Source organism: Lutzomyia longipalpis, chromosome 3, assembly GCF_024334085.1.
Source record: "Lutzomyia longipalpis isolate SR_M1_2022 chromosome 3, ASM2433408v1".
NCBI classification, from domain to species: Eukaryota; Metazoa; Arthropoda; class Insecta; order Diptera; family Psychodidae; genus Lutzomyia; species Lutzomyia longipalpis.
The window spans coordinates 9,641,323-9,655,659 of record NC_074709.1 but is presented as its reverse complement, the minus strand read 5'-3'; the positions used below and the strand labels follow the sequence as shown (position 1 = coordinate 9,655,659).

The window sequence follows — 14,337 nt, the reverse complement described above, 5'->3', positions numbered from 1 at the left end:
TATGTGTAATGTGAGACTAATAAGAAAGCTTCATTCACAACAATTTGTAATTTATGCTTTTTTTTTAAAGGTATTTCATCGACAAATGAAATTCAGTATTGCCAACATAGGTTTATAATTAGATTCACTTAAGTGAGTTTCACACAAAACACTATAATTTATAGCTTACAATTGGAAATTGATTGCGTGTTAATATTTAATTAAAGTTACAATTTGCTTGATTTGATTAGAAAATGGAAGGAATGTGGGAATTTAGACTAATTAAATTCCCAATCAATTGATTGAAATTGAATTTCGGAGATTGATTGTTGCTCCGAATTAATTTATATTTTCAATAAAATATTAATTTATATTTTGCTAATTTTAATTAATTGAATTATTGTGTATGAAAAGATCTCTAAAACAGAAAAAATGCAAATAAAATGCAAATAAGAACGTTTTTAAATGTACAAAGAAGAACGTCTTAGATACTTTTAGAAATAGTAACTACCCACCGTAAAAAGTAAATTTTGACTAAATGATACAAAATACATTATTACAAATTTTCCCAAAAATCAACATCCCCAACCCAATGTTTGTTTTAACAATGCAAAACCAACCCGTATTTGCTAATCAACAATTAGAATGCTGAGTGTGAAATAATATTTGGATTTCTGTAAATCATTTCCCTAACTCGCAATTAGTATAGCTCTACCCATATGTAGGTATATGTATATAAATTTAATTGAAAGTCTTCTCATATCAAAAAGCTGAAGAGAAGAATTTATATCACATAAACACCCAAATACAGTGATGGCAGGCAAAATTCTGAAGAATATACATTACCATGCAAATGTTTAACACTTATCCTTCTCCTTGGCAGAATCAAACAAACGTTACCCCAACTCCTGGTTCACCGACATCGAGGCTCCTGCTGGAGTATGAGATGCACTTGAGGAACACCCTGGCCAAAGGCATGGACGCAGAATCGTACAGTCTGCACACATTTGAGGCCCTCTTATCGCAGAGCATGGAAAATTTAGGTAAATAATGTCCCACCCTTGACCCCCAAAGCATGCCATAGTGTCCACACATTAGATATTCCTCTCCAGTCTTCTGACATCTATTGTCTCACCCATGGAGTGTCGTGAAAGATTTAGCCTCTCATTCTGTAATATTTCATGAGGTCACACAATCTCCAAGCACATTCGCATCTGCTTGATAGCAGTATAATATTAGTGGAGAAGTCTCTGATTTATTCAATAGAATCTCACTTTCGAAATTAGATTCAACATTGAGGACACATTGATCTGCAGAGACATAAAATTCAAATTTCTGTATATCATCATGAAAAAATGCTTTTTGCTGCATAAGTTTTGCAACATTTCACATTCAGTGGGGCTTTACGGATTTATTGAGGTTTATTAATTTTCAAGATTTCATTCATATTGCTGATCTTTCGATATTGACGAGATCTTTCTCAAACAATAAATTAGACTGAAATACTTAAAATTGCAGAATAATGTACTCCGAAGAAAATTAATCCGATTCAAACAAATTCAATTTTTAATTTTTTCAGTTCTTCCAGAACGATTTCTACAATTCTTTTTATTAAAATCAATTCAGCAAAATTTCAGCATTGAATAACGTTCGCCATGTGAACTTACGTTCAAAGATTTTGGCGTCATTTTCTTCAACAAAACTTAAGAAGTTTATTCCCTTTTCATTATTAATTGAAATGAATAATTGTTTAGTTGAATTTCTGCAAAATTTATTTTTCCATCGATGATTCGATTTTGGTAATTATCTTTTCTTTATAAATTATCGCCATGGATGGCAAACTTTTACCTTTTACCATTTAGCTGAAACCAAGGGGGGTTTATATGAAAGAAATTATTCGGATCTTCAGAAATATTCGGATGATCTCTAAGGACAAATAAATATTAGTCTAAGCCTAAAAATGGTTAATTCAAGCATAAAAAGACTTAAATAAAGCCGAAAAGTAGTAAATTCAAGCCAAAGAGTTCTAAATTCAAACCAAAAAGTAGTAAATTATACCCTAAAAAGACTAAATTCAAGATGAAAAATATTTAGTTTTCAATCTTTAATAAGCACATATTGTGGAACAAAACTTTAAGTAAACAAGATTAAGTAAATTCTTAAAAAAATACTAAATTGACAAATTCAAGTCGAAAATTCCCAAAGTCGTTTTTCGATTTAGAGTTGTTCGGTTTTTAGCAAAGCATTATTCATATTAAGTAAAATATTCAGATCTTCGGAGAAATTTGAATGATTCGCTAAAAAAACCAAAATATTCGCCAGATAAATACCTCCTGGCTGAAACTCCGATGACAATCATAAAATATTCAAGTGAAAACAAATATTTCAATTTTTCCTTGATGTCAGCTGGAAAAACCAGATGGAAAAAATTACCCCAAAAATGCAATAAATTACGCTTACATTGTATCTATATTTTACGCTTCAATTTGGCTTTCAAACACACTCAAAGGCTCGCTTAATTGAATGAATTGCATGTATGTATATAGTCATTGGCTTTCAAAAGTTCAATAAGTTGAAAATTGTTTCAAATTAACGTGGTGAAATAAAAAAAAATGTTAATCGATTTTTGCGAAGCCTGGGACTTTGCTAAAAATTACATAAAACTCGCTATTTAAATTTAAATAATATATAGTCTTCTTTTAAATTAAAATAGGTCAATTATTTAGTTCTTATTTAGCGAGTGTTTCAAGTGACTTTTTCCCAAAAGTGAGCTTTGTATTTTCGTATATCCTACATGTCCATTGCCTTTGAACAATTTAAGAAATAATTTACACTTCTTTGTGCTCCTTTATTTACATTACATATTCACCATTCTGAAAGTCCTTTATATATGAGAAATAATTTACATAAATTGCTCTTCCTGTTAATTTAACTTCTTATTTATTGCACTCGTTTCGAAAACTATACAATTTTATCGTTTTCAAAGAATACTCCCTCCAGTAAATGACGCCACTGGGAAATTACATAGAAACCCCCACAAGAACTTCAGAATCTTCTTTACACACCTCCTTTATCCCCCTCCCTCCCAACCCCTTTGCCCCGAAAATGAGTCTATTGTGTATATTTTAGTGGTAATTGCCCAATAACTTACCATTCAATTTTCTCACCTTTTTCACAACCCTCCCCGCCTTGATGTTTTGTGAAGAATTTGCCGAGAGCTTGCCAGGATCCACTCAACGGAGTCCATATCCGACCCGGAAGCGTAAGTACATCCTGACATTTATTGCCGTGCTGGGAGAGAGAGAGAAAAATATCCTTATGACGTTGTCTGGTTGTGAGTGGAGATGAAATTAATTTAGTACCTCTGATTTACAATTGTAATTAGGTTCTGCGAGTGCCAAATCATCTACCCTTCCCCTGGGACGTCCCATGAGTGTACGAGAGCGAGATCGGGATGGCTACTACAGTGACAGGAATGAGCTGACACGAGAACGTGAACGTGAACGTGAGAGGGGTTATTTGAGTGATCACAACTCAAGGTAAGGAGTGGCATATCATATTGGGGATGTTTTTGCGCAGGTTGTAGGCTTCTATATATGTGGGAATGCAGACTCTTCATTGTAGAGAGTGAGAGGAAGAACTCATTGTGTATGGAGGAATGAATTCCACATTGTAAATCCTCCAGAAGCATACATTAAAATTTTGAGGACAAATGTCCTTTTTGTGCCGCAGTGGGATTTAAGTATCCCAAACCAGGGGCATAATAATAAATTTGGACACACTTTATGCAAAAATCCCCCTCCTGGTTGTGCATAATAAAATGTAGATGTGGAAGAAAGAAAAAAAAGCTCCTAAAGCTAACACAGGCTTTTGTACCCTTCCTCTGCAGCTATGGCCCACAGAGATGTGCCTCGTGCATCGGCGAAAGCTCCCGTGCTCACTGGTTCAGACACTCTGATGGCTGGCGTTCCGGGAGCTCGACTCTGGGCTCAGGTTCGGGTCAGGGTCTTGCACCCAATCAAATGGGCTCTGGACATAAGCGCTCCCCATGGGACTCTCTGCCATCTTTGCGTCAGGACAACAGTATGAATGATTCTGGTTACAAAAGCGCCAGAGGAGACTCCCTAGAACAGAGGTACGGGCAATTAGCTTCTATGTCCTTTTTTTGTTGTTCCTTTTTTGCTTCCTCAAGCTTCTTAATTCTAAAATGATAAACAAATACATTGTAAAGGACTTTACACGCTTCCCACAAAGAAAACCCTTATTTTCCAAAGCGGGAAATCATATTTGGATAAAAATTTAAATTAATTATTTATTTTAAGTTTTGTCTCTTAAGTTTTTTTTTATTTGTGGATTACAAATTAAAAGAAAAACATTTTTAACCATTTTAAGGAATTGAACAATTTTTAATACTATAAAACAATAGCTAATATAATGGGTATAGTGACAAAATAAACGCAATAACTTTTATATATTATGGACAATGGGCCTTATTCAGCGACCAAGAAACCCTTGAAAGCTTTGAATTTTGTACTGAAATTTCAAGATTTCAAGTGAATTTCAAGGGTTTCTTGGTCGCTGAATAAGGCCCAATGTCTAGAATAAATTCAATTCAATTCAAATTGTAAATACACTTAATCCTCTTTTTTCCTCACACTTAATACTTTACAATCACTTAATCCTTTAAGGGGGCTAAAAAGCGTTTTTCGCAAAAGTAAACTTTAAAAATGCAACTTTTATTGCTAATTCCACACTAAATTACGTTTTCTTAATTTAATTTTCTGTCCACAAGTTTTCCTTCATTGAGGATTAACAACATTTTCTCTTCCTCCCTCTAGGGGTGTTTTCGATCGGCAAGATAGTCTCCGTTCGGATTATCTGAGCGACCGTGACTCTCGCTATGGTATTGTTCAGCAAGCATCCATCGACAGCACCGATTCTCGCCTCTGCTACTTGACATCATCCGAGGTAGGTGGAAAATTAAGTTGTTAATTCACCAATTTACGAGAAATGCATTCTCTGCGGCTGAAAGCAACGTCCCTCCCCACCTCCTTCGTGTGTGTATAAAAAGATTTTCCCTGCTACGTAATTGCTACCACAACGTCGTTACAAAAAAACATTTCTTGGAGCATTTTCAGTGTGTATAATCTATAGAGAGAGAAAAAAATGGGGTGGAACTTAAAGCTCTGTGTCGCATGAATTAAGTTTCCTATGTGCGCCCTATTCAGCCAGAGTGGGAGTTTGAAATTAAGAGGGCAACAGAGTGTTGGATCATAAAATAATCCCATCATAAAAGTCTCATTTACATTGTAACACCACACACAAACCGCCTGTGAGTGGGAAAAGTTCCATGCTGCGGGAGGATTATGAAATGCAACCAAAATATCCTGAGGCATCGAGCCACCCCCACTTTTGCACCCCAAAGAGATGCCTCCAACCGCCGCAAATGAGCATCTAATGATGGTGTCTTGTGAATGTTCATAGGGAGATTGTCATCTGTTTTCGCTCCCCATTCCCATTCCCATACAGAGTCCCATTCACTTGAATGATATGCCCTGGTATGTTATATACGTTATATCCGGAATGCAACTGAAAAGTCTCAATGGGTGCACCCATTATAAATTTACTTCATACATCCCTGCCTTGCGGCAAATTAATGCTTTGAACGGCAACACTTGGAATCATTAAATTTAAAGAGAAAATTACAAATATCCCCCAGCTCTAATTTGCAAATGAATTCTGGGTGGATCCAACAGCCATATTTGGTTGTGAAGCTATATTTGCTCTATTTTGAAAGTTTATTTTGTGAGAATTTTTTTTCGTTAAACTTTCAGAAAGATACATCGTGTTAGTGAAAGCTTCTATTCCAATTTACATGGAAAAATAAAGTTTGTCGTAAAATGCAACAACTTTGCAAATAACAAGTTAGCTTCTACCAAAGTTAACTTTATCGCAGCGAGTAAACATTACTCAACAAACTCCCATATTTATAAAAGTGCCCCAGCAATAAAAGTTGAAAGACTATTGAGTTACGCAGAGTGTGCGACTCGATTGATGGGAGAAAAGTGTGGAGGAAAATGAGAGCCCACCCCCAGAATATTTAAAATATAATGTATATACAATAAAACTTTCAAGTACTCACCTTTGCAACATAAAACTCTTTAAAATCTCGTTAAATGCTCTGAAATTCAAACCAAGTTGAGTCGTCGTTTAAATAAATCTGAATTATTTCACCGAAAGTTCTTTAAGTGCTTTTGTGCTCCAGTGGTCGCAGTGAATATTTAATACATAATACGTGTTTTAAAAAATCAAGAAAGGAACATTCAAGTCGGATTTGTAAGAACATTGCCAACAGCTACATTTAAATATTTAATAGCTGTGGGAATTAAAATGCCAAAATGAGGTTATTTTGAAATGAGTTTATTCCATTTGAAGGGAATATTTCATTGTATATAATAATTTTTAACCAATATTAGCTGTGATTCTTTCGAAGAAAAGAATAGCACAGCTTCTGTCTACCACCTAAAATGCAATGTTGTCCGATCGGGCTCAAACTTGGTATGAGCACGAATTAGGGTCCCCACATTCCAAAAAACGTATGCTCCAAAAAACTTTTCCGGCCGTCCGGCCGTCCGTCCGGCCGGCCGTCCGTCCGGCCGTCGTATAAGGCTTAATTGCAAGAGAACGGTAATAGATAGAGACTTGCGGTAAACGGCAAAGTTCATATATCGGGTGGAAGACATCCGATTATGAAGTCAAATCCACCCCCCCACCCCTCCGTCCGCCATTTTAGACAACCCCAAAATTTTGTTTTCACTATATCTCAGGCCCTGTTATAGCTAAAAATCTGAAATTTTGATATGTTGTAGGGACCATCAAGACCTTTCCAACGATACCTCATTTTCGAAAATCGGTCAAGCCGTTTAGTCAATATGGCCGCCACAATTTTTCATCGAAAATTGGCCATAACTTGAGAACGGCTTGACCGATTTTGATCAACTCAAGCTCAAATGAAAGCTCTCAACAAACCCTACAACTCACTAGAATATCTGAACTTTCAAAAGTGACCGCTAGGGGGCCAAAAATCAAAAACAAAATTTTCGATTAGTTGTCGATGAATATCTCGAAAACTGTACGATAGATTTTGATGAAATTTTAGTATGTTGTAGCTGACTATATTATCTAGCACCATGCCAAAAATGAAGAAAATCTATGTCGCCGTTCTCGAGATATAGCCTTCCAAAGTTAGCATTAAATATCTCGGGTTCTATTGGTCCGATTTTGATCAAATCAAGCGCAAATGAAAGGTTTTAGAAAGCTCTACAAATGTCTAGAACATTGTAACTTCGAGGAATGACCGCAAGAGGCGCTAAAGTCAATATTTTGCATATCCAAAATTTTTAAGTCTAAATATCTCAAAAACTGTACTATGCATTTCGTTAAAATTTCAGTATGTTATAGCTGAGGTCAATACCTTTCCAACGATAGGTCATTTAAGAAAAGCTATGGAGCCGTTCAGGAGATATAATGGTTTTAATATTTTATTTAATTAATACGCAAATTCTTAGGCGCCCCGCGAAGCGGGGCGCCTTATATATAAGGTATATAAATATAAATGCAGAGTAAAATATAACGGTAATATATAAATATATATATAGTTGCATGTTTAATTAGTACGGTAACTATTTGGCGCCCCGCGAAGCGGGGCGCCTTATATATAAGGTATATAAATATAAATGTAAATGCAAAGTAAAATATAACGGTAAAATATAAATATATAATATATAGCTACGTGGTACAGATTAAGGAGAAAAGGGAATGTACATGGTAAGTTTCACTTACGGGCTGTGATTCTTCCTTCAGAGGCCAAGTTAAATATTATGTAAATGCAAAGTCTAATAGTTAGCTGCAGAGTATGGATTAATCAGAAAAGGGAATGTACTGGTAAGTTTCACTTACGGGCTGTGATTCTTTCTTCAGAGGTCAGTCTTAGTGTGATATTTGATATAAGTTTGGTGGTGCAAACTCTGGGGAAGGATGACTCGCGCCATGAATCACAGCCAATGCGCGAGTTAGCCTTCCCCCAGAGTTTGCACCACCAAACTTATATCAAATATCACACTCAGACTGACCTCTGAAGGAAGAATCACAGCCCGTAAGTGAAATTTTTCTAAAGGATTTATTTGTAAGTCGTATGCAATCAATTTTTGAACATGCGGAAATTCTGCAGCACTGCATGGGGTTCGGGAACATGGTAAATTCACCAATTTCTCTTGGAAAAAGAGAAATGTGTTGTATATGAAGGAGTTGAAGGTTGATAAGTTTCCTAGAAAAATACTGCTAAAGAACTTTTTTTTTGTATAGCTATGATGAATCGATGTTCAAGCAAAATGTTAAAAGGCACAAAAATACAGGGTGGGTAAGAAATTAGGGCATGATTTTAACAGCGAATAACTTTTGAATGGCGCGATATATCTGAAAACTTCTGCCACCAAATCATGCGAAAACTCAAAAAGTTTTATTTGTTTTTTTATTTCAAGTCAATATCTTAAAAACTGTTGCCGCATAAAATCGGAAATGGCCTTTTTAATTCAAAATAATATTTGGATAATTTTAATTGGTTTTGAGAAAATCAATTTAATAATTTTTCATGAAAAACAATATTAAATTTCTTATTTAAATATTCGAAAATAATCTTTAGCTATTTTCTTGCACATCACTGTAAATTTTAACTGTAAATCAACAATTTTTCATCAAGCTATTAAACGTTGGTTAAGACTTTTCCTGGAATCAATTTTCTCAATAAATGCAGGAATATTTCCACGGAACTCGGATTTCCGGTGTAAGAGTAATGAAATATTAATTTAAAGAAATGAATATTAATTTCTGCGAATCGGAGAGAGGCAGAAAACTTATTAGGAAATGGAAAATTAAATGTTTTAATAGTGAATATTAGTGAACTATGAAGAGAATATTAAACACACTGTACTGATATACTATGCATGTATATAGTATAAATAACTGGTAGTGACGATCCGCTGAATCTACTACTAAAAATCCTTTTTTTCCTATTCCTCGTTCTATTCTACATTATCGTCAAAAACATTTTTATACGAGAAGTAAATATGACATAATTTTCAACTTGTATAGAACACATTCAAATGAAATAAAATGCAATCAAAAGAAGAACTTTCTGTGCAAGTTTATCACAATAGAAAATTTTCAAATTCCGTCACAGACACCGAAAAAATTCCTTTGAAAAAGTTTTCTATAAAACTTTTTATCAATCAAAAGAATTTTTTATATAATTTCTAAAACTTTATATTTTCAAAATTTTCCCTCTCTGTGTGAAAGAGTTTCTTATGATTGCTGAATTCATTCGAATAATTTTGTTAAAGTTTAGAATTATATTTTAAAATGTCCTAATTGCCTAAAACTTATCTTCTTCGCAAGAGAAGTAAAATCTTTTTGTTTTTTCATTGCAAAAAAAAGCTCAATGGATTATTCTTTCCAATGAATTTTGCATTTTTTTAAAATGTTTTTCGGCATTATTTGAGTAAATCTGTCTTGAATTACTCATTTATTTTAACTGTTTTAACTATAAATTTAACTCATTTTTATGAAACCTTCAGTAATATGAACGCTCTCGAGCACAACTTCTTTGTTTTAAATTATTAACATAAAAAAATTATATGCTTTACCCACCGAATAATTTAGTCTCGCAAGGAACTTCTAAAACTTCTTAGCATTTCTCCCCAAAATCTTAAAAAAAAAACTTTTTTTTTGCATAATTTCTTTCAAGTTTTATCGTCATAAGTAGGTATTCATTTTATCATTTACCCCCGACATGGTATATGCAAAAGGACCTCTTTACCTTTTCTTATACCACGCACACATAGAACAAAAGCACTTTTGAAACAATTTTCACATTAGGGGGGCCAACAATTGCCATGGTATTTGGAGAAATTTAGAAATTCCTCCTGTGTAGCGTGGAACGCGTGAAAAGTTGTTTCACCCAGAAAGGAGAATCAATGAAGTTGAGTAAATGGGCAATTAAGCTTGAAATTCCCATCGAGTTTCTTCGCCAAGACTTTTGGAAATTCTCTAAGAAGAAAAAAAATGCGTATTAAAAGTTTCCCATTTAAAATTTCTCCCATCTCCGAAATATTGCGGAGCCCTGTGAGGAGGATCTCATTTCAAGTTTTCGCGCGAGAGAAGATCTCTCGTTGCGATATGCTTCTCATGCTGTATGTATAAGGAAGCACTTGTTAATTGAATTTATACATAAATTTATAAATGTGCTAAAATACAACGAAAATGAATGTGGGTGAGTTATGTATACGTGGGTACGGGGGTGGATTCTCAGACGGGGGTGGATTGACATTTTGAAAAATTATTCGTGTACCATGCCCCTTTTGTGCTGTGCGGGAAGAGGTATATGTGTGAATTATTAATATTTGAGGTGTTGCTGCGGAAAGTTGGAGGAGTTTCCTTTCGTTTTGTCTAACATGTCATCTCCATCGGTACTTTCTGAAGTCATTCACCGTACGGAGGGATATAGAGAGCTCAAGTGTTTGGATTTGAGCATACAAGCACATACGATGCTTGCGGGGAAAAAGTTATTTTTCTCGTCTTTTCGAAGGCGACAAACATAAATTTGCAAGTTTTCCTATATAGAATAATTTATGCTTCAATTTCCCCGGAAGCACTATGGAATTCTATTTTGTGTGTATGCTGCCGTGTGAGACAGCATTTTTCCACTGATGTGTACACAGTGACACCACGGGCAAGGCCAGAAGGACGAAGTTATCCACCCCCCGCGCCCCATTCCCTTCGAAACGTTTCGCAGGATGCATGCGATAGCACGCGGTATAGAAAAGGAAAAATTCTGCACGGGAAGGGTAAATATCTATCTTCAAACACTTCTATACACACATTGCAGGGAAAAATAATATTCCATCATGTTGGTGAAAGGAAAAGAAGAGAGAAAAAAATCGGAAAGCACCAGAGCGCACCCAGGAAGGAGAGAGTTACGGAAGGACGGGAAATAAATGATTTCAGGAGACGTCAGCACTTTTAGTAGCATCTTTTGCCTTTACCAAAAAAATTTCCACTTGAATTGATAACACAGCGTTTACCCTTAGCGCGGAAACAAACAAGACCATCTCTGGAGGGACCATTGGGTGGGTTCCTCTCTCTTTGGTTTTAGGGGTGAGTCGAACCCCAATTACTCAATTTGCTCCATTAAAATTTCAACAGTCGAATAATTTAGAGACAAACCACCCCCACGCATCCATGAGTGTGGGTGGGTTCCCAGAATCCTTTCGAAGAGCTCTTTTAGCATACCAATAAATTTGTTAATTGAATTATGCAAGCAAATAAGCAGAAATTCCACATGGAAACGAATATTGATTGGAACAAGCAATTCTCCTAATCCAATTCAAGGGGTGCACTGAGATGAACATTGCCCAAAACAAACCAATATAAATTTCTCCCACTAAATTTTAATCAATTTAATGCAGAACCAAACTACTGTAATATAACATTTATGCTAAACGTTTAAGAATGATTTACGTTCTGATTTTTTTTTGTAGTAGCAAGTTAATGAGGAATTTATTTCCCTTTCTGATGATGTAAAATAATTAAAAAGAAAACTATTGCGCTTCATTAATTTCTTTGAAGGAGAAAATTTAAGTTTTTTACTTAAAAATTTTATTTTTTTTTTTAATAATTTTAATGAGGCATTACTTCACAGTTTCTAAGATTCAGGAAATTTCCTCATTCGAAGAAACAATCATAATACGTCTACAATTTTTATAGAATTGCAAAATGTGTAAGAAATTACTAAAAAACATTCCATTTTCTGCTGAAGTTTGTTGGGGTATAACGGGTAAACGCATTTTTTGGAAAAATAATTAAAAAGTTTAACATCAAGATTGTTCAAAAATTTGCTAACGTCTAAATTCCAGCTATGACGTCTAGAACCTAGATATATGTATGTACTAAAATCTTTTAATGAAATTGATCTATCAAGGTAATCAAAGGTTTTAAAAATTGCATCAGCTAATCTGTAAAAATCTATTGGTTTGCATCATTAATTTGAACCCTGATACGCCTGTTGTGTAATACATACATACGTAATATGTTTGTAAAGATTGCACATTGATTACGTCGTGCGCATTAAAACTTTGTATTTCCACAAAATCCCTGTGGACGAGTAGAAGGAGATTTGAATCACTCCATAAAATTTTTAAGGATTATCCAGATTATGGTGGAATCAGATTAAATGATTTATATTATAATCAATGGGTTGATTTTTTCGTGAAATTAATTTTGTCCATGATTCTATGTTAATTTTGTAGTGGATGTGTGCTACATCTGCTACAGTAAAATTAATCTTTCCACCTACTTTAGAATTGTCTGATAGACGCATGAATTCGAAATGAAACACACTGTACACACACCTCTTACCGCCACAGCTCAATCTCACCGTGGTTGAAGCATAACTTTCGTTTAAATTTTGTGGCTTCACCATATATAAAATGTTCCTGCAAAATTCATCATTTACTTGTGCGAGAAAGTTGGACAATTTATTAAAATCAAAGTACTTTTGTGAGCTTGGAAACACCCACACCCCACTGGGTCTCATGAATGGCTATTAATTTATTTTAAACTCTCGCCAGAAGGGGTTGCTCAAAGGGGGAAATTGACTGTTTTCAATCGGATGTGGAAGACGGGGGACGCGGCGGCGGTGGTGCTTTCGGGGGTTTCGGATATAAATAGCAATCCACAAATGGATGCTGCTGTGAAAGTCTCACACAACATTACAGCACTATGATTACGTTTTATTTCTGCGGGAGCTTTCCAAATGCAAAATCCAATATATTCATGGTGGCAGATGGTTGGGATTTAGAATGTTCACCTTGTTCTCATTTAATGATTTATTTCTCTTGGGTCATCCCCCCGTGTAAACATGTGAGAAGATTTACCTCCAACCCCGTGAAAAGCTCCGTTGATGCCAAAGAAGCGGGTGGGGGTGCGTGTAATTTAAATTGGGGACTGAATTTAATTTGAATAATCCGAGAAAAAGTTTCTCATTTTTCGTCATCAAATATTTATTTCGACTTTTCCTCAAAGGAGGAGGCCTTTTACCCAGAAATAAAATGAATTTTCCATTCCCATGGGGTTTTGTCCTATCTAAACTACAAGACATGAAGTCAGTTTGAGTTTCTTCAGGGAATATAGAAAAGTTCCTTTTGGATAAAAAAAATAAATAAATAAAAACATACGAACTTCAAAGGTCTCAGTTGGTGCACTTTCGCATGCGATAATTTAGGATCCGTAGAACTGGTAACCATATATACAAACTCTACAATTTACTTAAAATAATACTTCAACTCAGCAAATGGGGAGACAAGTGGAAAAAGTTAAATCGCTCTCCCTCATTGAAGTTTGTTCGCACTGTGAAAGCTCGTTTACCCAAAAAAAAAATAAAGAAGAAACCTTCTCTCCTCATCATATCCCACCATCAGACATAAACTTTTCTCTGTAGTTTTCCTGTGAGTTTCACCTCAAGGAAAAGAAACAGAATGAACGGGGGAAACGAGAAAGCTCTCAACATTAAGTCCCAATGAACTTTTGTGCTTTCATCTCCGGACTTAATATGTTCTTTGTGCTATAAAAACGTTATACCAAACCAACCCCAAAAAATGTTTATGAGTCCTTTTTTTGCGCCCAAAATGTTCTCTTCTCATTCCTTTTGTGTGCCAGATTGAATGGAGATTGTGGGGTGTGGGGTGGGAGCTTTTTTTTGAACTGGGGCGGTAGTGTGTGGTGGAGGGTAAAAAACACCCTCCCAATGTGAATATTATGAGATGCAGTGATGTATGAGCTTTTGTGCACTTGATGTGTCTGCCTGCGCTGTGATTCCCACCCGAAAAATTATGGCTCCAAACGGCTGGCAATGGGGGTGGGAAATATAAATTATGACATGGGAAGCAATCAAATGAATTTCTCTGTTCCGAGACCCTGCTAACGGAGTGATGATAAAAACTCCTTTGCTGTACGATGAGCTTTCATCGAGGCGGTTTTGCTGCGCCTTTCATATCACTTTTGTTTCCTGGGCTTCGCATATTCTGCACACGTCATCCCCCGCGCCATTGAATACAATCTTGGAAAATGTATCGCCCTGGATTACATAACTTTACCACATTGCTGTGGTGCCCATATGGGGTAAGGGGGGTGCGTCCAATGATAATAAACAATCGAATCCCGAATGTTGACTTAATATTTGAGACACGGAGAGAAAAGTTTCTTTGTGACTCCGGATGGGGTTGATTGTGGTTTTATGAAGGTGGT

At 35.4% G+C, this 14,337-nt stretch overlaps 2 protein-coding genes across 16 annotated transcripts in view; one reads left to right on the top strand and one right to left on the bottom strand.

The window, feature by feature from the left end:
• Window positions 1-14,337, bottom strand: part of LOC129791905 (NADPH:adrenodoxin oxidoreductase, mitochondrial) — a 298,769-nt gene that overhangs the window by 183,653 nt on the left and 100,779 nt on the right. The gene's annotated exons all lie outside the window — the stretch shown is intronic.
• Window positions 1-14,337, top strand: part of LOC129791779 (protein still life, isoform SIF type 1-like) — an 84,508-nt gene that overhangs the window by 27,020 nt on the left and 43,151 nt on the right. For 14 of the 15 annotated variants that reach the window (XM_055830233.1, XM_055830232.1, XM_055830242.1 and 11 more), the window contains exons 9-13: window positions 863-1,022; window positions 3,185-3,241; window positions 3,365-3,518; window positions 3,869-4,114; window positions 4,818-4,947. In XM_055830233.1, coding sequence (XP_055686208.1) covers window positions 863-1,022; window positions 3,185-3,241; window positions 3,365-3,518; window positions 3,869-4,114; window positions 4,818-4,947 — 747 coding nt within the window. The remainder of the gene's footprint in view (window positions 1-862; window positions 1,023-3,184; window positions 3,242-3,364; window positions 3,519-3,868; window positions 4,115-4,817; window positions 4,948-14,337) is intronic. The other variant, XM_055830231.1, reaches the window with a different exon arrangement.